At 36.9% G+C, this 22042-nt stretch overlaps 1 protein-coding gene across 2 annotated transcripts in view; it reads left to right on the top strand.

Annotated features, from left to right (window-relative positions):
• ANK3 (ankyrin 3) overlaps positions 1 to 22042 on the top strand; it is a 501644-nt gene that overhangs the window by 277686 nt on the left and 201916 nt on the right. For both annotated transcript variants that reach the window (XM_090278064.1, XM_090278066.1), the window contains exons 5-7: positions 3772 to 3870; positions 8787 to 8972; positions 10796 to 10894. In XM_090278064.1, coding sequence (XP_090134190.1) covers positions 3772 to 3870; positions 8787 to 8972; positions 10796 to 10894 — 384 coding nt within the window. The remainder of the gene's footprint in view (positions 1 to 3771; positions 3871 to 8786; positions 8973 to 10795; positions 10895 to 22042) is intronic.

The following is a 22042-nucleotide window of genomic DNA, read 5'->3' as shown; positions in this document are numbered from 1 at the left end:
GGTCTATCTTAGGCCTTAAGTTAGTTAAGTCTTCTTATTTGATAACACAGGTATCATTTAGGCCTGACTTAAGAAAGAAATCAGGTTGAATAATTAAATTATTATAAATAACACTACTATCATTAAATCCTTAGTACTTGGTGCAAAATACAGCAACAGTGTCAAACTGCCATGTCAAATAATACCCCTCACTGTTTTCACCTTCCGTCTTAATACTATAAGGCACAAAAAGAAGCAAATACTATAAGGCACAAAAAGAAGCAAACTCTTTTTATAAAGAAGCGAAATCTCTTTGAAATACTATTTTATTTTAACTACCAAAGTATTCTAAATGAACAGCAATTCATAGTTGCCCTAACAAAGACAAGACTCTTGAAGCCAGAGCCTCCTTGGTCTTTCTGGTTTGTTTGTTTTTTTAATGTTTCCAATGGTGGGGGGATCGGGCCCTGATGAAGTCAAATAGTGGATGTGGTGCAGGGAGGGCCTCTCTGATCTTTAACCTTATAGCATACCCCTATATGTAAATCAGTGCAAATTGATTACCAGGTCCTGAACATTTTAATTAAGAGCAGCACATTATCATGTACAAAGGCCGGCCCTAGGAAACTAGGATGGATAAGAAAATCTCATGGATGAAGTTTAAGCCTTTACTTAAATAACAGTAAAGGTTTTATTTTATTTTATTTTAGTGGGTACAAGACAGCATTCCTTAGTACTATCAATAAAACTATAAATCTGAAGATTTGCACACTTATAATAACACCACAGTAAAGGTTCAGAGGAGAAGGTATTGAAGATATTGGATTTAATTAAGACATTAAACAGCATACTTGCTCAGTGTTGAGCTTCTCTGCCTTTTGAGAATTGCATCAATTATTGCTACAGAAAAGAAAATGTATATTGGGCACCCATATGTTCCTTTTTGGCCAGCTCTTTTTTTTGGAAATTTTTTAAGTTAGGAAATTAATATTAAAACAGTGGTGTACTGAAAAATAGCATTTTTTCAGTAATCTGATCATTCTCACAGAAAATTATTTCATCTGAAGGGTGTCCAATGATAACACATTGAATTCCTTGCCTACATCTCTTTGGACTAGAGCAGTGGTTCTAACCTTCCTAGTGCCACAACCCTTCAATATAGTTCCTCATGTTGTGGTGACCCCCAACCATAGAATTATTTTTGTTGCTACTTTGTAACTGTAATTTTGCTACTGTTCTGAATCGTAATGTAAATATCTCATATGCAGGATGTATTTTCATTTTTACAAATTGAACATAATTAAAGCATAGTGATTAATCACAAAAACAATGTGTAATTATATATGTTTTCCAATGGTCTTAGGCAACCCCTGTGAAAGGGTCGTTCGACCCCCAAAGGGGTCGCAACCCACAGATTGAGAACTGCTGGGCTAGAGAGTAATGGTAATGTTTTTATTCATGGCCTAAATTTTGCTCTGACTCTCGTCTACATCTCATTTCAGGGTAATTCCAGTTCTATCCATTTCACTCTTTGACATTGTAAAAAGGGTGGTGGAATGATTTAAAAGTCGTAGTTCATAAGAATCACTCCTTGGAACCTCCATGTCTGTAAGCATAGCATACCTTAAATCTCAGTGCCTGATTTTATATTTCGTTCATTGGTCATAAAGTGTTTGGTTCTGGACAGTAACCTCAAGAACAGTGGGCATACATTGGCTGAGAAGCCAGGCATTTGTAGGTAGACCAGTGTTTCTTAAATAATCTTAAACTACAGCAGACCTCTTACTCTGAAATTGAGAATCCACTGACATAAATTATCTAGTTGATATTTATGTCTGAGAAAATAACATCCATTTTGGAATGTTGCCCTAGAAACCTTAATCCTAAAATCTGAATCCTCCATCTGGAAATTTCAGCTGATAAGGTAAAACAGATACTTAGTATTTCACTGAGCTATATGAAAAATCCACACCATTTTCACCTTTTTTTTTTTCCCTAGTGTTTCTTATTGTTATTTTTTCCTTTTGGTTTTGGTTTTTAAGGGCTATCAACCAAGAATTAAACAAATGATCTTTTATTCTGGTCAAATGAGAAATAGGCAAAAATATAATAATGGTAATATTAATTACATTTCAATTTTCCTATATAGCTTTGGGAACAGTGGCATGAAACATATATAGGCACATGCATACATACACAGACATACAGAAACACTGTGTTGCAATCACCCCATGTTTCATGCTTAATGTTGATAAAACCTTTCATGACAGAACAGAGTAACATGAACTTCAGTGGTATTACTAGGTAGATAATTTAAAAGGAAGAAGTTTGAGCCCCGGACGGTGTGATTCAGTTGGTTGGCGCATCATCCCTTAAACCCTTTCTTTGGGGTTCAATTCCCAGTCAGGGTACATGCCTACATTGCAGCTTCAGTCTTGGTTGGGGTGCAAAGAGAAGGCAAACAATCAATGTTTCTCTCTCACATTGATGTTCCTTTCCCTCTCTCTCCCTCTCCCTGCCCCTCTCTCTAAAATCAATAAGCATGTCCTCAGGTGAGGGTAAAAGAAAGGAAGAAGCTTGACTACTGCATCATATTCTACTGCTTCAACCAAATAGCCTAGGTTGTTACAATTACGTATAAAATAGAGTAAATAGAATAGAGGAACTCTGATGAATAAAGTATATATGTCATGGTAGATTTGCTATGTGACTGCTTTTATTTGCTCAAGGATCTTTTTTACTTCCTGATTCTCAGCTTTAAGCCAAAAAGTAAGGTCACCAGAGGTTGACTTATTAATACGTAAGGTGATTATACAGTAATTGATATTTATAATGATGAGCCTAACCTTTTGAGTCGCAAAAGTTTGACTAATATTTGATAATATTTTATTTAAAATTTATCTGTATAATTTGACATTGCAAAATATATGCATTAAAAATTCCAGAACATTCAGTTAAATAAATCACATTCTGAAAAAAATTATTCAAAGAGAATTTATTATAGTTTGAGAAGTATTTTGATGTATATACCTTGTGATAAGATTTAAAATATTACAGTATTTCATAGATGTGAGATATATCGTTCTAAAGAACAAACACATGCAATATATTTTTAATAAGAAGCCATACACATTCATTTGCTTGAATCAAACTTCTTTGGCAGTTGTATGTATGTATATATTCTGAACATGAAAATACTATGTGCAAGAAATGAAAGGAATAAAACTTATAGTAGACTCCTTATCAAATTCTACTTTTGCAAATTAGTGTTCTTCCTTTGTTTTAAGTCACCCCATCCATGGTAAGTATGAAGCCATTTGAAATTAATGTAAATTTTTTTTCAAAGTAGGAACTATTTCAGATGTTTAATTTCATGTAAAAGTATTACATCATCTATTTAAAATATTGAAATATATGATGCTTAGTAGCTACAATGATCAAATGTATTTTTCTTCATGTTCTTTTGACATCTAGTAAGAGTCTTTAATCATGGTAGGCACTCAGTTAAATGGTTTAATGAATGCACTTATCGAAAGTGGACGTATTCATATGAATTAGACTATTAACTATGAACTACTTTCAAACTATGAATTATGGAGTATAGTTGTGAATTATATTTATATTATAAATTCTATTTACACTATTATGTATCTGCATTCATGAATATCTACATCAAAGTATTATTAAAGTTATCATATGTGAGCATTTCCTGAAATATGTAGTATCATTAGTACAGTAGAAAAATAGACTGGTTCTAGAAAGCCACAGGCATTTTATTTTTTTATTTTGCAGAATGGTTTCACACCATTGTATATGGCAGCCCAGGAAAACCACCTGGAAGTTGTCAAGTTTCTTCTTGACAATGGTGCCAGCCAGAGCCTGGCCACAGAGGTAAGACACTGGTTCTTTCTGTGGGGAAGTTTACGTGTTTATAGAGCATCTTGTAAACCTGGAGTTATAACATTTAAAATTTATCTCACTGGTATTTTAATTGCAGTTGTATATTAATGTGCTGGTTCATACATTTTTATAAAATACATTAGAATTTCTATTTTTAATTTTAAAGAATTTTCTATTCCATAGATAACCCTTCTGCTCTTAAATGCCTATGCCTACCCTATAATTGAGCTATTTATTTAATATTTACATATTTTCTTGAAAACGCTTTTCTGTTTTTTCTAATTTTGCTTCAAAGGCAACCACTGTTTCTGAAATATTTTTATGATAAAACATGAGTTTTAAATCTGTATTTTTCCAAATTTAGGTTAGCATAATTTAATTTATAGATTTCTAAAGTCAATTAATTAGAATTAATTTATACTTAAAGTGGTATTTGAAAAAAATATTTGCAATCTTGAATAGAAGAATAATTTTAAAACAAAAAGGTAAGTCATTGGTACTATCTTAGGTAACAGAGTTTATTTTTAAACAAATTTAGATGGGAGAGTGTGATACCTTATGAAGTATATCACTAGAAATTCATTGCTTATAATAAAGGAACAGCATTTGGGTATTCTGTACTTTTTTTAATAGAATGATGAATTAGAACAGATGATGCAGGGTTATCTGTGTCTTAATACTGCTCCTCTTATTTGCATTCAGATGTGTTTCCTGAATGGCACAAGAAAGCTGGGAATAAGGGAATCAGATAAAACCCCACCTGGCTTTTAAGATCATGCCTTCTGGGGAAACCACTAAATAAATGAAGAGGCAGCTCACACAAAAAGAAATGCAAATGACCATACATGTATGAAAATATCTCACCCTCACTCATAGTCAAAGAAACATTAATTTATTAATCAGGGGAAATTTGAGGGGTGTGAGAAATCAAAACTTTCCTGCAACCTTGGTGAAGGTGAGAGTTGACTGCACCACTTTTGCAGAACATTTAGCAGTAACTATTAAAAATTAATATTTCACACATTTTAATTTAGCAATTGCACCTCTAAGAATTCACATTACATGTATATTAAAGGAGAATGAAACAACAATATATTAGAAATTCAACATAATTAATAATAACATTTTTTAAAACTAGAGGGAACCTAAATAGGCACCAATTAGGAAAACTATTTAATCAATATTGCTATAATTACCAATAAAATACTATTCAGAATTATTTAAAAACGAGGCAAGACTATATACATTGATACAGGAAAATGTCAGTGTGATGTTGTCAGTGGTTTATTCTGAGAATTAGGAGGGAGCTCTACTTTTTACTTTACAGCCTTCAGTACTGTTGGGGATTTTTATCATGAGAATGGATATTTTAAAAATAATAATATCCTCAAAGCTAGTTAAGAAATAACTGCTGGGTTTGATAACAAGAGAACAAACATTTGATAGCTGTAGAGCAGTGCCTCTCTTTGTACCTGGCGGTAGCTAGCCTGAGGCAGGGTCTCAGGTATGATGTGCAGGGAGAAAGGGGACAGGAGGGGGGGACATTGTTGAATAACAGAAAATCCATTCCCATTTTTGGATGGAAGTACTAAATAATATAAATACTCTAATGAAAGTGACTTCATAGTACTTCTTTTGTCTGTGAAGGACAGGTAGTATTCTTTTATTTTACTGTAAGGTACATTTCACTAGTATTTCTCCTTTAGAAGCAAACATAAGCCTAACGTCCTCCTGGTAGATCTGAATTACCTTGTAAACTAATCATCAATAATTCGCCTAATTCTCTGATATTGTATTAAGCTTTCAAGATCCAAAAAGAGGCACTACAACTAACTTAAAGAAAAATAGTATGCGTGTTCTTCAAACCACTAATTCAGTCTTTTAGCAAAGGATATACTAAAAAATATTTTTACTTCTTTATTAACTTAATTTCATGTTATCTTTTTCAGTAGCTTTTAAAAATGCAATAAATAAATTTCTAAAAATACCTCATATTCACGTCTTCATGAGGTTTCCCGGTGCCTTACTATATAAACAACAGCTCTCTGATTATCTAGAGATGTTTGAACCTTTGAGTGAATTTATATCTCTTTTGGATTTTGGTATTACATAATAAAAAAATGAGAAATAATATGTTTTATTCGTGAAATGTTCTAAGTATAATATTGTTCTCTTACTAGCAATGATATTGGTGTCATTTTTACAGAAGTCCATATTTACAGAACAAACAGTAAGGGACAATTAAAGGATCATTTAGTTGACAAATTTTTAACAGAATTTTAAATTCATTAAATGATGTGATATTGCTAAGTTCCTTTAATACATATTTTTTATATGCATCTTGCACTTACAAATCAAATCTTTGGCATTATTGTGGTTTTTAAATTATTTCTATATTACTGTGTATTCATATCATATCTGTTCCATAGCTATCTTCCTTCTTTTGTTAATTAACATTTTGAAACATGAAGTTAATGTACAGGAGTAGGCAAACATACGTTTACAGCTGTAATGCAAATAAATAATACAATAATAAATGAGAATACAAGAATAAACTGTTTGACATAGTCACAACTGTAAACCTACTTTTGCTTACCCATATTTGTTCGTTTATTCTGCTGGTAATTAACTAAGCATGGTGGCAGATGCTACACAAGGCAGGGAAGGTTCTCATGCAGCTTCTATCACATTTCCTTTCAACATGTATTTTTCTCTTCAGAATAACTGCACAGGTCAAACCAAACTATTTAAACTTGGTTTGGAAACAAAATCTACAGTTGGTAATATTAGCAATTAACACCGTAGAGCTAATATCTTTGTGTCTGTCTTTAATTGGCTTACACAGGCAGCATGTTCTTTTTGGCAATGCTAATAATCCCAGTTGCTTTTTTTTTTTTTTTTTTTTTTTTTTGGTGCAAAGTAGTTTTCTTTATGTATGGGCCCTGTGGATTAAAAAACTTATATCAGTGGAAATGCAGCCCTTCAGTTTTGATTTAGAACAGAAGTGGGTTGTCATTTTTACCCCTTAGTTTTCTTCAGGTTTCAAAAGTGAGATGAAATATTAACTCTTAATACATGATTTTCCTTTTAGCACCCTATCCTTTAAAGGTATTTTTTGCAGAAGTAATATAGTATGTAAATGAGAAAGTGCAATAAAAAGCAAAAAGAAGAAGCCACTGTTGATTTTCCCTAGACATAACATTTTGTTTATTCATCCAGATTTTTTGTACATGTAAACAATACAAGAATAGTTATCTTTATGAAAATGAGATCATATATTTATATGGTTATATAGATTACTTTTTTCATAACACTAAGTTACATTCTGAACTGTATGTTCTTACATGTAAACCAGTGATGCCTTTTGGGCAAATCCTTGGTTGCAACCTTTTCCTGTTATCTTACTTATGGCTGTCTGGAACATTCTTTGGGTTACATTAGTGCCCATCCCTTCACTCCCTTGGGTCTTGTTGGAAAAGTTGAAAGAAGGTGGGACTTCAGCCAGATCTTGGAGCATTGAGAGTAGAGAGAATTTTTACACGCAGAACAGGGAGGAGGACATGTCAGAGTGCAGGGGTCAGCACGAGTGTGGATGCCAGGATAGGAATGGTCTGCATGTCCACAGTAAGGGGACTGGACGAAAGGATTTATATGAGAAGAGCCTGGGCAATATTGCCCCGTAGGTGTTTTAGGGCCAATATTTTCCACATCCTTGAATATAAATGTGCTTATTTGCATTCAGTCAGATCAGTGTTAGGAGGCCTTATCTATTTGCTAGCAAAGAACAGAATGAGGAAAGTGGTCTTTTAGAAAGACCAATAAGACACTAGTATGCAAGTAACTAGGTTTTCTCCTTCTCCCTTACAAATGCTTTTCTATATAGAGTAGTCTTCAGTCTGTACCATGAGAACTACAGAAATTAAATATGATGACCCAAATAAAGTAATAAGTAACTTACTTGCCAATTCTCTAGTAAAAACAACTTTTAAATAGTCTTTTGAGTGTACGGTAATGAAAGCATCTCAGAAATAAAATCTGTGAGGCACTCTTAGAATTTTCCCTTGTGCTATTTATTCTATAGTCAACAACCCTAGAGCATCTACAGATTAACCACAGTGAAATCTGTAGCTGTCTCCTCTTTGCCCAGCCCCTGGGCAATGCAAAGTGTGCAAATATGTGTGTGTGTGAATTTATTCTAGTCATATCCTGCCTGGTCCCTGTGTCTTCTTCCCTCTGTGGTCATTGAAGCCACGAATCTTTTATGTAGACCTTTCTTAAAACAGCAATGATGACAGTTCATTAATTCACACATACTAATTGAACACCAGGTATCTCACTAGGCAGCAATGACAGTGATGAACGTGACAGTCATGTTCCCCAATTTTAACATATCAGTGGAAAATTTTATAGCTTACTTAAATGAGCTCCTTTGAAAAATGTGCCTGGACCTAACCTGAAATGTTATTGTTTTCACTGAGATTTTATTATGGCATCATAGCTTTTTTTTTTTATACTTTATATAGTGATTTTGTGTATTTTCAAAATTTGCCCAATTAATGTATATCACTTCTTAACAGAAAGAAAACCCCATAAACTTGTTGCAGATTTTTTCTGCTTTCATATATGTATATTTGAAAATGTCTTTTTATATAAATAGGGGTGGACAAAAGTAGGTTTATAGTTGTAATACAAATAAATAGTACAATAGTTAATAAATAATACAAGAATAAGCTCTGTGTTTTGCATACTCACAACTATAAACCTGCTTTTGCTAGCCTTATGTGTTGACTTGCATATCTTAGCTTTAATAACCCTAAACAAAAATTGACACTTGGTCACCTTCATACTTGTTAATCAAAAAGAAAAAATGCTCTGGAACCAGTCTTGACCCATCCATTTATTTCCAGGATGGCTTTACACCATTGGCAGTAGCTTTGCAACAAGGTCATGATCAAGTAGTTTCACTCCTGCTAGAAAATGACACCAAAGGAAAAGTGCGTCTTCCAGCTCTTCATATCGCTGCCCGAAAAGATGACACGAAAGCCGCTGCCCTGCTGCTGCAGAATGACAACAACGCAGATGTGGAATCAAAGGTGAGGCGCCAGGGAAACAGCCTGTCTTGCAGCCAGCCTGGGTTAGGTACCCTAACTTGAGGATGCTTGGTCTCCCTTTTGGCATACTTATGCCAATGTTCAGCTTCGCAGGAAAGGACAACAATCCATGTCCAGGCCAGACAGTCAAAGCACATCCCCCCAGCCTACAAAGCTAGGAAGTAACTGTGGATGCTGCCCCCTGCATGCAAACAGGGAGGCCATCTCTAAACTGATTTATATGAACCAGGTAGTTTCCTTCTTTTGAATGCATTTGTAATGTATTTAACACTGCAGCTCAAACATCAGGGTGAAAAATTACAAAATGCTAACAAAGTGTGTGCAAATCACCTTTTAGTTCATATCTAAGATGACAGGCAATGCACTGAGTGTTGATCAGCTGTGGAGAGCCTGCCGGCAGCCAGAGTGCCAGCCCAAAATTCTCATTGTCCGGACGTGTTACTGGAAAGTCTGTGAAGGAAATGTGGCATTTGGAGTAGGCCATTGTGTAGCCCTTCATTCAGTCTAGCTTTCTTTCCATGCCTGTTGTCCTTCCATCATAGCTCTCATCCTCATTACTTAGCTGCCATGAGCTTTCTGCGATCCATATCACCAATAGCGAACTAACCGTTCATTTTTTCCTCCTCTTTGCTTCCAAATGTGTTAACCTAGATGGTGGTGAATAGAACAACAGAGGTACATATATATATATACATGTACATATAACCTATATCTGCATCATCATTTCCCCATTCCTTAGTGCTGCAGCCTCATTTCTTGTCCTTCTTCTTTGCATTGCCTTCTGTAGGCTAGATACCTGCTTTCTACCGCCACCCCAAAGTAGCATGTGCCAGAAAAGACAGTAGTTTGATTACCAGGGCTTTCTGCAGCTGAACCAGGTCTTTGAAAGGAAGAATGAGGAATCCTTGATTCTTACGGGTATTGCTATAGAGGTATATGAGGTGAAGATGCTTATCAGCTCTACCTAAAGCTGCAGACAACCCTGTCATTCTACTCTTCTAGGACTGATTCTGTAGAGTTCTGCATGACACTTACCCTCAGAGGTGTCAGCAAAATGAAAGTTACCTCAGAACAGTATCCATATGATCTACCCTTCCACAGGAGTCAGTAAGATAGCTAGCATGGCTATGAAGCTTGCTAACAATTTAGAAATGCATCTAGTTCCTTTAAGGTTTCAATCTTTGGGGACTGAGTGATTCACTGCATGTTTTAGCATTTTTTTAAGGAAGTAAAATGACTTGGTATAAATGATCCAGAAAACAAAATGTGTTATTGAATAGACATTTGCTAATAAAGAGACCAACCTGTGGATTCTTTATAGAACACAATCACCCAATTGTAGTGCACCTCTTCCCCAAAATTGCTTTTATCATTATAATTTGATCTTATATTAAATATATGAAATTAATTGGATTTTGGCAAAGAGTATCAATGGATAATTTTATCACCAATAATAAAACAGTTGGTACTAACTGAACCTTATATATGCTATAAAGATTTTTTCTTGTCATTCCTATTTTAACTTTTCGAAATGATGGCTTCTCTATGTACTGCTTACTGGATTACTAAAATTTCTCACTCTCCACCCCTGGTTCCTTCCTGGCTGTTCCTCTGCCTATGAGTTTGGCATTTATTTGCGACCCTGTGAGCAATTGGCACTAACCGAAAGAAACCTAGTACAGAATGGAATGCGGACCTCAGCATATTTTGCTTCCTCATTTTTAATTGGGCAGGGTGATGGTATTAACATGCCAGACGAGGGGCCAGCAGGAGTCAATTGAACGTCTGCTGTGTTTTCTTTACAGAGTGGCTTCACTCCGCTCCACATAGCTGCCCACTATGGAAATATCAACGTAGCCACGTTGCTGTTAAACAGAGCGGCTGCTGTAGACTTCACAGCAAGGGTAAGAGCACTGCAATGGGATGTGCCTTTGCAGTATTTGGAATAATTGTTAACCTTTCTTTTCCAACATGGGAAGGAGGTTGAGACAGATTGTCTTGCATTTAAACAGGTGTGCCTATTTCCTAGTAGGAAAATAAACCAAGATGGGGGTGGGGGGTGGTACATATATATGTGAATATATGGAAGATATGATTCAAGTAATCATGACTGGAAACCACAAACTTTTCCCCAAGAGGAAACATCTGAGACTATTAGAAATTGGTCAAGGGGCAGCCACCAGGGCTCTAGATATCGGGATCTTGACCTTATAGGTGGAAATGTGCTGGAATATCTGGATGAGGCCTGAACTTCAGAACCCAAATAACAGAAACCATCTTTTGCTTTTATCTTCTGTTCCCCTACAAACTTGCATAACGAGTAACAAGATTCTGTAACCGAATATGTTCATATTCATGGAAAAAGGAATTAGGGTCATGTGTATCACTAGACAGCAATGTGGACATTTGACCAGAGGATACTGCTCTGACTGGGAAAATCAGTTTAGTGCGAGGCTTAGTCATTAGAAGTGGAAATGAAGACAGAAGAAGATTGGAGCAATGGCTAAAGTTGGACTTGGGATTCAGACCCCCTGGGTTCAAATTTTGGCTTTAACCTTTTTTCTCTGTGTCCACCAGTTTCCTCATTTGTAAGATAAAATGATATTAATTATGATAGCAAATAATAATAAAATATTATCACTCCCTCATTGGGTCACTGTGAGAATTAAAAAGAGTGTATGTAAAGCACTTGGCAGTGTCTGATGGATTGTTATTTTTAACCCTTTGAGTGCCAATATTTTTTCTAAAAGTGCCAGCGTCACTCCCGGTGATTCTTTTTCAATGGCTAGAAATGTAAATAACAATGGAATAATTCATATTTTATGTTTTGTTCTCTTCTTTTGTACCTCAGGTTATATATTGATATAACTTTTTCTCATGTTGACCCAAATTTTGAATTTTAATGCTTGTTCAAATACTGACATATTAATTGTTATAGTTTTTACTTATATTTTAAACGGTCCTTTTAATTTCATTTATCTTTGCAATAATTGTCAAAACTATGCAGTGCGCATGATAAGGAAGCTTTTGCTAATGGACATTTTCATTGCTTCATGGTATAGCATTAGCATTTTGTTTATAAACTGTTTTTCACTGTTGATAGCTATTGATATATGTCTCCCGTGTGAATGCCGTTTGTGTTCATTGTTTTTGTACGTTATAAAGTTTTCTTTCTTTTTCAAAAATTTATGCCATATTTGGCATACTTCTTGCTTGTTATCCATGTTGCTATGTGCTTTTTCAAATTATAATCACAGGTTTTATATTATGCCATATATTATACTTCAAAAGCCAATATTGAAGAAGAGAATTTATTTTTTCTAAAATAATTGTTATAATAAAATAATTTTAATGCAATAAATTTTTTGCTAAATTATATCGAAGAACACTTCTTACAAAAGAAGAGTATACTTACTATATGTCGTGAAATTTCCAGCAAATTATTAAGAATAATAATGTTTTTATAGACATTTTTCATAAAATCTGAATTTCTCAGCAAAATAGTCTGGCATTTCTCACACGAATTTTAGCAATTACGTATGGCACTCAGAGGGTTAACTATATTTTATTGATTATGCTATTATAGGTGTCCCAATTTTCTCCCTTTGCCCCCCTCCATTCAGTAACCCCATTCCCTCCAGAAACGCCCCCTGTAGTTCATGTCCATGGGTCATGCATGTAAGTTCTTGGGCTACTCCATTTCCTATGCCATTCTTAATACCTCCCTATTTATTATATAACTATCAATTTGTACTTCTTACTCCCTGCACAGTTTCCCCCATTTTCCCCTTACCCCTCCCAGCTGATAACTCTTCAAATGATCTCCACATCTATGATTCTGTTTCTGTGCTGCTTGCTTGCTTAGTTTGCTTTTTAGATTCGATTGTTGATAGTTATAAATTTATTGCCATTTTAATACTCATAGTTTTGATCTTTTTTTCTTAAATATGTCCCTTTAACGTTTCATATAATAATGGCTTGGTGATGATGATAAACTCTTTTAGCTTTACTTTGGCTGGGAAGTACTTTATCTGACCTTTGATTATAAATAATAGCTTTTCTGGATAGAGTAATCATGGTCGTAGGTCCTTGCTTTTCATCACTTTGAATATTTCTTGCCAGTCCCTTCTAGCCTGCGAAGTTTCTTTTGAGAAATCAGCTAATAGTCTTATGGGAAATCCTCTGTAGGTAGCTAACTGCTTTTCTCTTTCTGCTTTTAAAATCCTCTCTTTATCTTTAACCTTTGGCATTTTAATTATGATGTGTCTTGGAGTGGGCCTCATTGCCTCCATATTATTTGGGACTCTTTGTGCTTCCTGGATTTGCATCTCTATTTCATTCACCAAACTGGGGAAGTTTTCTTTCATTATTTTTTCAAATAAGTTTTTAATTTCTTGCTCTTCCACTTCTTCTTCTGGCACCCCTATGATGTGAATAGTGGAACATTTGATGTTGTCGCACAGGCTGCTTCCACTATCCTGTTTTTTTAAATTTCTTTTTCTTTTTATTGTTCCGATGGGTTGTTTTTTGCTTCCTTATGTTTCAGTTCATTGATTTCATTCTCAGCTTCATCCACTTCACTGTTGATTCCTATAAATTTTTCTTTATCTTACTTACTGTAACTTTCATTTCTGCCTGGGTCTTTATGCTGTTGAAGTACCCAATGAGTTCCTTAAGCATCCTAATAATGAGTGTTTTGGACTCTGCATCTGCTAGATTGCTTATCTCCATTTTGTTTAGTTCTTTTTCTGGGATTTTGTTCTGTTCTTTCATTTGGACGATATTTCTTAGTCTCCTCATTTTGGCAGCCTCCCTGTGTTCATTTATATTTATTAGATGGAGCTGCTTTGACTCCTCTTTTAGTAGTGTGGCCTATTTTAGAAAAGTGCACCTGTAAATTGGATGGGATGCTTAGGTACTCACCAGGGTGGGGCAACCCATGTGAGCCAGGTTGATGGAGTCTCAGATACAGTGTCGCCACTCTGTGGCTCTGTGTGAAGGAGGGCTCAGAAAAGGGACAATGGTCATTGCCTGGTCTCTGGGGTTTTGTCTGTGAGGAAGCTGTCCCAGCACTTGCCTTCATACCAGACACTTTACTTTCTCCCCATATGCTGCTGGTGCCGTTCCCACTGCTGCCCCAGTGCTGGAGTCCAGAGGAAGTGAGTCTGCATTAGTCCAAAGACCATTTCAGGCCCTTTAAGAGGATATCCCTGAGAATCCTGCAGTTTCTTCCACTGCCCTACCCCAACTGGTTTTTACAGCCAGGAGTTATGGGGACATATCTTCCTGGCACTGGAACCCTGGGCTGGGTGGTCTGGTGTGGGCTGGGATCCTTCGCTCCTGAGGTATACCTCCCAATTTTTATCCACCACACATGGGTGTGGGACTGCTGGCTCCACATCTCCACATCTCTACCCCTCCTAACCATCTGGATAAATGTGACTTCTTTAATTCCATGGTTGTTGGACTTTTATACAATTCTGGATGATAGTTGTTTTGTAACTTTGTTAAAATCTTTGCTGTGGTGATAAACAAGGAGACCTGTTTACCTACATCTCCATCTTGACTGGTGATATATCATTATTGACAGCAGCAACAGTGCTGATTTTGAATATAGCATTTGAAGTATTATTTTTTCTGAAACCTCACTTGTTAGAGGAGAAATGGGACTATTGCACATAGGGAGATAGGGAATGATACTGGTACAAACAGTAGCAGCAGCAGTAAAATTAATACCGTTTTGGAAGGAGTTACTGGGTGGCAGATGCCAAGCTAAGCATCTTTGTTTTATTTATTCCAATATCCAGAAAAGTGTTATTTATCCCTCTGTTACAGAAGAAGCCAAGGTTTAGAAATAAAAAGTAGCTCATCCAGAATGACAGCTAGTAAATTAGAAAAGACTATAAGATTATAGCCCCAAAACTCTTAACCACTCTAGTATTTTGTCTCTCTTTGGTAACTTTAGGGGCTCATTTTTCTTTTTCTTCTTATAATTCATTAGTCCTATAAAAGTAATAAGAGCTCAGATCATACTAATATAAAAGCTAATTCCTACCCCATCATCATCAGCTTACTAAAAGCCTTTATGGCATAAGTGACTCTGGAGTGCCGGTAGGCTGGTGTCACTCCAGAGCTCCATTCTTACTGCATTAGCTACTCCTTATGATTCAGCAACACAGCAGCCTTGAGGCAAAGTTTGACATTTTGAAGGACAAAGCTAGCACTTCTTTAAGTCAGGTATAAACCAGGCATATCAATATTTAACTGAAGTTCTTGTCTTTAAGTTGCATTGTTCTGGTTTTATTGCTGTAATTCACAGTATGATGAGAACCTCATTAAGTCACATCTTCTAATTAGGACATTTGGAAAATTCATCCCTGGGTAGTGTTTGAAGTTTGTCTTTGTGCCACTGTTTAGAAATGTCCTGATGCTGCTGAAAATAAGATCGGGACAATATTTAAGCAATTTAGGGGGTAGCTTACAGTATTTCCAGACTACAGGCAATTCCAAAGCCTCCATTTGCATTAAAACAGTGATGTGGCAATTATAAGTGATGCTAATTTACTGATTAAACATTAATAGAGACCTCAGACTAATGTTGTTAATTTTGCCTGTTACCATATAAGATATAAAATAATCACATTGTGTTTTTGATTAAAATATATTAAAATTCAGACTTGTTACTGGTTTGGAAAGCATTTGCTCCAGTCATTCCTAATTGATGAGGCCTAATAGCATTCCGAGCTGCAGGCTGGGGTAGAATGTGATTATGAACCTACCTGACAGGCTGCCTGCACTGTGCTGCCCTCTGCCGTTGGTGATTGATGACTTGCATTTAGGTTGTCAGAGGAGCTGGTCTGCATAAAGAGCTTAAATTGAGGCAACGGCTGGTTGCTTCAAGAAACCCATTTTGGTTCCAAATCTCTAGTAATTCTATTACATAATAATCTAACATCTATACTTTTGCACTACAAAGGCCTCTCCTTTCCCAACTTCAGTAGGATTTTTCCAGGTCACAGACTCAGCAATGTAACAGAAATAGCAGGTGAAAAGTAAGGTGTCCTGAGCACAGATATCAGATTTTACCAGGCCAGAACAATGCAATCATTAAGCTACAGCTGCAAAGAACTAGCTGCATATCATAACTATCAATTATATGCTCCACGAACTGTGTATAGATAGAGATGCTGATTAAATGGTTAGATGTGGATTAAACAACAACAGCAACCTTTGTCTTAGGGGGCCATGGTTTATGTTTCCTGAATGTGACAGGTCACTGAAGAAAGGCAGACACAGTCTTGTAGTTTTTTGTGGGTGGAGAGTGTGACCTAGGAGAATGGCTGCCTTTAGCAAAGAGGCCTGGGGAATAGGGCAAAGGCCACCACTTCCAAAATCATTCCCTGCGTGCAGTAGATGTCCATGTCCAAAGCAGATACAAGGCAAGAGTAAAGAGAAAACATCATAAAATAGATTGCTGTCCCTGCTTTTTTTGTAGGACAAAGCAGATCCTAGCCAGCTGAGAAAGTATACCCCTGTGGAGCAATTATGGTAACCGATTTGTACCGTACAGACCTGTGTTATTAACACCTCTCCTTAGATTTTTATTATTATGTCAGTTTTGACTTTTGTATTGTAATTTTGCTATATATTCATGTAAGGTATCCTGTCTGACATCTTAAATATTTCCTTTTTGATTATCCATGAAGACCTGCTCAGCCTCACAGGCCCGCCTCAGGGAATTAATGGAGTAGCTGCTGAATGCTGCAATGCAGTGTCAGCATTCTTCATTCTCTGAATTGAGTCTGCTGAGATGGTGTTGACACTGCCAGGATTTATGCATGACCCTTGCTCCCTTAGCATATCATTCTAGCTCTCTTGGGGAAAAGGAGGTAAACAAGGCACACCAGAGCTGCTACTGATTACCATTCCAGTAAGGAACATTTATGCACCGGAATAACTAGAAGCTAAATTATATTATATGGGTGCCTGCAAAGTCCCTTTTATTGATTGAAGAAGATAGATTGATACTTTGCTGGCTAAGAGTTTCTTCATCAAATATAATGGACCACCTAACTTAATCTTCACTCTTGTCATTGACCTGGCCTTTGTAAAGTATTATCAGCTTCCCATTTGGGAAAGATAATTGCATTTTAAAAATCCGTTTATTGGTCTTGTTATTTAGTACATTTTGGTTAGGGATTTATGTGTTTGAGTGATATACCTCATTTCTTTCTAAAAGAATTTCAGGTACTTTACAGATGAAAATATAGAAAGTAGAATATGTAAGAATGAAACAAAAAAAGTAAGTGTTACCAGAAGCTGAAATAAACCAGTGAATACAACTAGAGAATAAATTTAGGTCTGAGGAGCTTTGATATATATAATGGAAAGGGAATCATCGATCTATCATTTTTATTTTTTGTCAGAGGAAATCTTACAGTTATCTACGAAGAGTTTTGTGTGTATGAAGTAATTTAAATATCATTTTCATCATGTGAATTTTTCTCTTAAAACCAGTCAATTACATAGGTGACAATATCTTTAATTACTGCACTTCAGAAGGTTCAATTCTTACTGCCCCATACAGCCTGTGTGATGCTGAATGTCTACCTTACCTATAAGGCCACCTTGCTGAGGGAGGCTGAGAGAATGGCCCAGGTGTTGCTGGTGGCAGTGGGGTTCTTGCAGTGTTGTGAGAAAAAGCATTTTCAGGGACCCACAAAAGAGGATGCAGTCTAGTGCTAAGATTTAATTGGGAAGAAAAGTCAGAAGGATGCCCCTCCAGTGTCCATCACTGTTCATCCTGCCATGGAAAATAATTTCCAGTGCAGCATCCAGCTAGTTTTTCCTGTGTTTCCGGCTGCAATCCATTGCTGTGCTGAGGTGGTCAGGCTCCCTCCTGGAGCCTGTGTGCAGATTCCCCATGGCCATAATGGTTATAAAGAGAGAACGTGTGAGTGCATGGGGTGAGTACAGGTTACAGGCAAGACAGAGGGGGCTCTTTGTTTCCCCCTGGGTTTTAACCAGGAACTTCTTCAAAATAACCAGTCAATTTTCCAAGCTTTCGTAGACTTCTTTATGGGTCCACCCCTAGCCATTGCTTCCCAGGCTAGACTGACAGGAGCCTGTGGTCAAGCACCTCCCCCTGCACCATTTTGACTGCTATTGTGCATGTGCCTACCTTCCCTGCTCCTCCCAGCAATCCAGTATCGGAGAAGGGAAGGAATGGGTGTCAATTCCCTTGAAGCATGGTGCTATGGTACCCTAATGTGTGAAAAGCTGTAGCTTCCTGGTGAAGCAAACAGCCTCTGTGTCTGATTTCCCTTTGCTTTCTTCTCTTTATTAATAACTAGCTAACTATGCCACTAAAACAGGTATTTACCTTTATGATGCTTTAATGGTGTGTGATACAACTTAGCATGTGCATCATAGATCAACGACTAGTTAACATGTCCATTGGATTGCCTTTCTCAAATATCAGATGTCTCGAATGGGGTTTTGGCAGGTGCTGGGCCACATTAGGAATTCTACTAAGCTTTGGCCAGTTTGTCTGTCTCAGTTGGGTAGAGCATCATCCTGTAAACTGAAAGGTCACAGTTTCGATTCCCAGCCAGGAAACGTGCCTAGTTTGCAAGTTCATTCCTGTAGGCATGCATGCGAGAGGCAGCCAATTGATATTTCTCACTCACATTGGTGTTTCTCTCCCTCTCTCCGTCCCTCCCTTCCCCTCTCTCTAAAATCAGTAAACATGTCCTCAGGTGAGGATTAAAATTTTTTTAATTAAATCAAAAAAAATGTTTGCCTTACTTCATAAATACTAATTTAATTTTTTGTAAAAGTGAGAGCAGTATTTTTAGATAGCTGAACTATTAGTCTGATGTTTGAAAAATAAAAATGTCAGACTTACGTTCTGCCCACATATGAGGCCACCATGGTTCAGCACATGCATGAGCAAAACTATGTCCATGGATAGACAATGTTTAGAGATTTCCTTTCTAAAATTAACTAGCAAGTGACCTAATTTTTGCCTTGCACATTCTATTTGTTTTCTAACCCCCTTGAAGGATGAAGTGTCTTATTCATCTTCTGTCTCCAGTCTCTCACCTGGTAAATATCTTCTTCCCCGGTGCTCACCTTGTGCCTGACTCTGTGATAATGGCTTCATTGAACATGAACTTCAATGTTCCAATGAAGACCTCAACAACAGAGAATGTGTTTCTTGCCAATTCCATTTTTTTTGGGGGGGTGGGGGTGGGCATTTATTTTTCAGAAAACCATTCCTTGCTGGACTGTGGAAAGGCATAACTTTTGTTTTTGCTGCCTGACAGCTCTTTATCTGCCTTTCATGAAACAGTACTTTGGACATACTGATGGAGCCACTAGAATGTTTCAGAGCATTCCATTCAGACAGAGGGATCCAAATATGAAACATCAAGGACCCTTCTTGTTACATAAGTGCTTAGTCAATGTTCATTTTCTTCCACAGGTGGAATTTATAGTAATAATGATTTAAAGTAGTTATAATTTGAGTATGAGGGTGGACCCCAAACAATGGAATTTATTTATTAAAAATTTGTGTATTTATTCTTACATGTTTAAACTTCAGTCACCTTCAAAGCACTCTCCATTTGATGCATTACACCTATCGAGATGTTTTTTCCACTGATCAAAACAGTATTTGAACTTGTCGATTTTGACACCTTTTAGTGCTTCTGCCATTTTTTGACTCACCTCTTTCACATTGGCAAAACATTTCCCTTTGAGGACATTTTTTCATCTGAGGAAACAAAATAAAATCATTCAGGGCAAGATCAGGTGAATAGGGATGGTAGAGCATGGGGGTCATGCCATTTTTGGTCAAAAACTACTCAACAGTCTGGACGGTGTGGGCAGGTGCACTTGTAAATCACCTGTTGTGAAATGGAGAAATGCGTTGAAAGAGTCTTTTTAAAAATTCACTGAAGCTGAACACAGACTCTCATAACAGCATCAGCTGATATGCTGACACAGATGGGTTCCTAGAATACTCAGCTAGTGGGGGAAACCTGTACTACAAGGGGCTCACCCTTCAGAAGATAATTCCAGGGGTTTTGAGGGTTCCCCCTCGTATTTACTAAGTTGCAGCTTCTTCCTTAAGCATTTTGTATGTATTATCTCAACAATGTTATGAAACCTGAAGTGGAGGTGTAATGAAATATACTTTCCATATCCTGTTCTTCACCTCATTGCAAAACTTGATTCCTCAAAGACAGACCTGTATGTTATTACATACTTGGATTCCCAGCACCTAGCACTGGGAAGGACTCAATATATATTTGTTGAATTCAAGAATGAATGCAGAAATAACTTCCAGTCTTCCTTATCCACTATACCTGGGCACCCAACACCTATTTAAACCTGCTTTCCTCAAGCCCTGGTCCTCTCCCTAGTCTATCAGAATTTCAGGTTGAACCCCACCTGGCATTAGGGAACTGCTTCCCAAACAGACATCATTAAGGGTGGGGGGAAATCCACAGGATTCTAATAGAAAAACTTTAGATCTTAGATCGGTGCACCAAACTCAAATATTTAATGTCAGATACTGAAGAGCAAGTTGATTTAGGCATTGGAGAGACTTGTTTTCTGCAGTGTAGATGACCCTGGAAGACAAGCCTAGGACAAAGGGCTAATTACCAAGGGTTGCTGGCAAGCTTTGATCACTTCAGGGTGTTTTAAGCAGGGCTTCCAATGTGGGCTATCCAGACCTGGTCAAGGCCACCACAAAAGGGTGCTAGAAAGGACATCAACTACTTCAACATGGAGAAGAGACATACATCTCTTCAATATGGGTGTAGATGACTTCTGTAATGCTTTTGTAAGGGTGCAGGCCTTCTGGAGACTACTCAGCTTCATATGGTGGTGACATTGTGAATATATTTTTAAATATATCCTCCCCTCACTTTATAATTCATTTTTAAATAAAATACAATAAAGAAAAAATAAGAAAATAACCAGCCATAACAATCCTATATTATTTTTCACATTTAGATATCTGTCCTTAAAAAGACCAAATACACACATAACTATACTCATATTAATTGACACAAATTTTCAAATATAGGTTTATTTCCTTGTATAAGGTTCAACAGCATTAAAGACAAAGACAGTTTTTAAAATGGGTTATACAAACCTCCTTCAGAATGAAAACGGAGATTTGGGTGCCTTAGCAAAGGAATGTGAGTTATGGGGAAGTAGCGATGTGGCTACTGCACTAACCATATTCTTGTTGCCATAGCCATATTAACATCTCTGGAGGAGCAAAATCAGGAAGGGGAGGGCAGAGTGGTTAGGGATATACCTTGTATAGAGAACTTGCTCTAAACTTGCCATGCACTCTCATTCCTGCCTCTTGCATTTCATTCCTTGAATGCCACATCCAAGAAGAATCTCTTGTATAATCTTAAAGGGACATTGTAATTTCAAATCTGTAAGTACCTTTGAACTCACTACCATCTTGCTGTGTGTTATGGGATCTTTGTTGACCCTCACACAAGCAGATAAAGTTTCTAAGTCATAGTAGCATGGAGGGAGGGGAAGAGCCCTCAGATACATGCTGAATCATCAGTCACTGATGAGGTCCAAGACAACTTCCTTTATCATGTGACCTTCAGCTTTTCTAACAGTGAGAGATATTTCAGTCACCACAAGCGCCTCCCCTCTGCCCAGCCACCTTGTCTGACAGTGATGGAGGTGGCCTTTGGCTTCCCTTCCCTTCGCAGTAGAGAGTAGGAATAGCACAATGTCAGAGTAAACAGTGTCACAATTGGACTGCTGGAGTCCCACACTGGCTCTGCAACGTACTTTGAGTGCTCTTTGATGAGTTATTTATGCTTCAGCACTATCACGCATAATATGGGCCCAATGATAACACCTAATGTATCATCATGGTGATTACAGAATGAAATAACCTACATAAATTGCTTTGCACAGTGCTTCACCCATAACACGTGGGCAAGGGCCATAGCCATGTTTGTGGTAGTTGTTATTGCTTCCATCCAAGAGGGGACCCATCA

The sequence above is a fragment of the Furipterus horrens genome, unplaced genomic scaffold (genome assembly GCF_987537825.1).
Source record: "Furipterus horrens unplaced genomic scaffold, mFurHor1.1.pri manual_scaffold_5, whole genome shotgun sequence".
In the NCBI taxonomy this organism is placed as follows: Eukaryota; Metazoa; Chordata; class Mammalia; order Chiroptera; family Furipteridae; genus Furipterus; species Furipterus horrens.
This window is presented reverse-complemented; position numbering and strand designations above follow the sequence as displayed.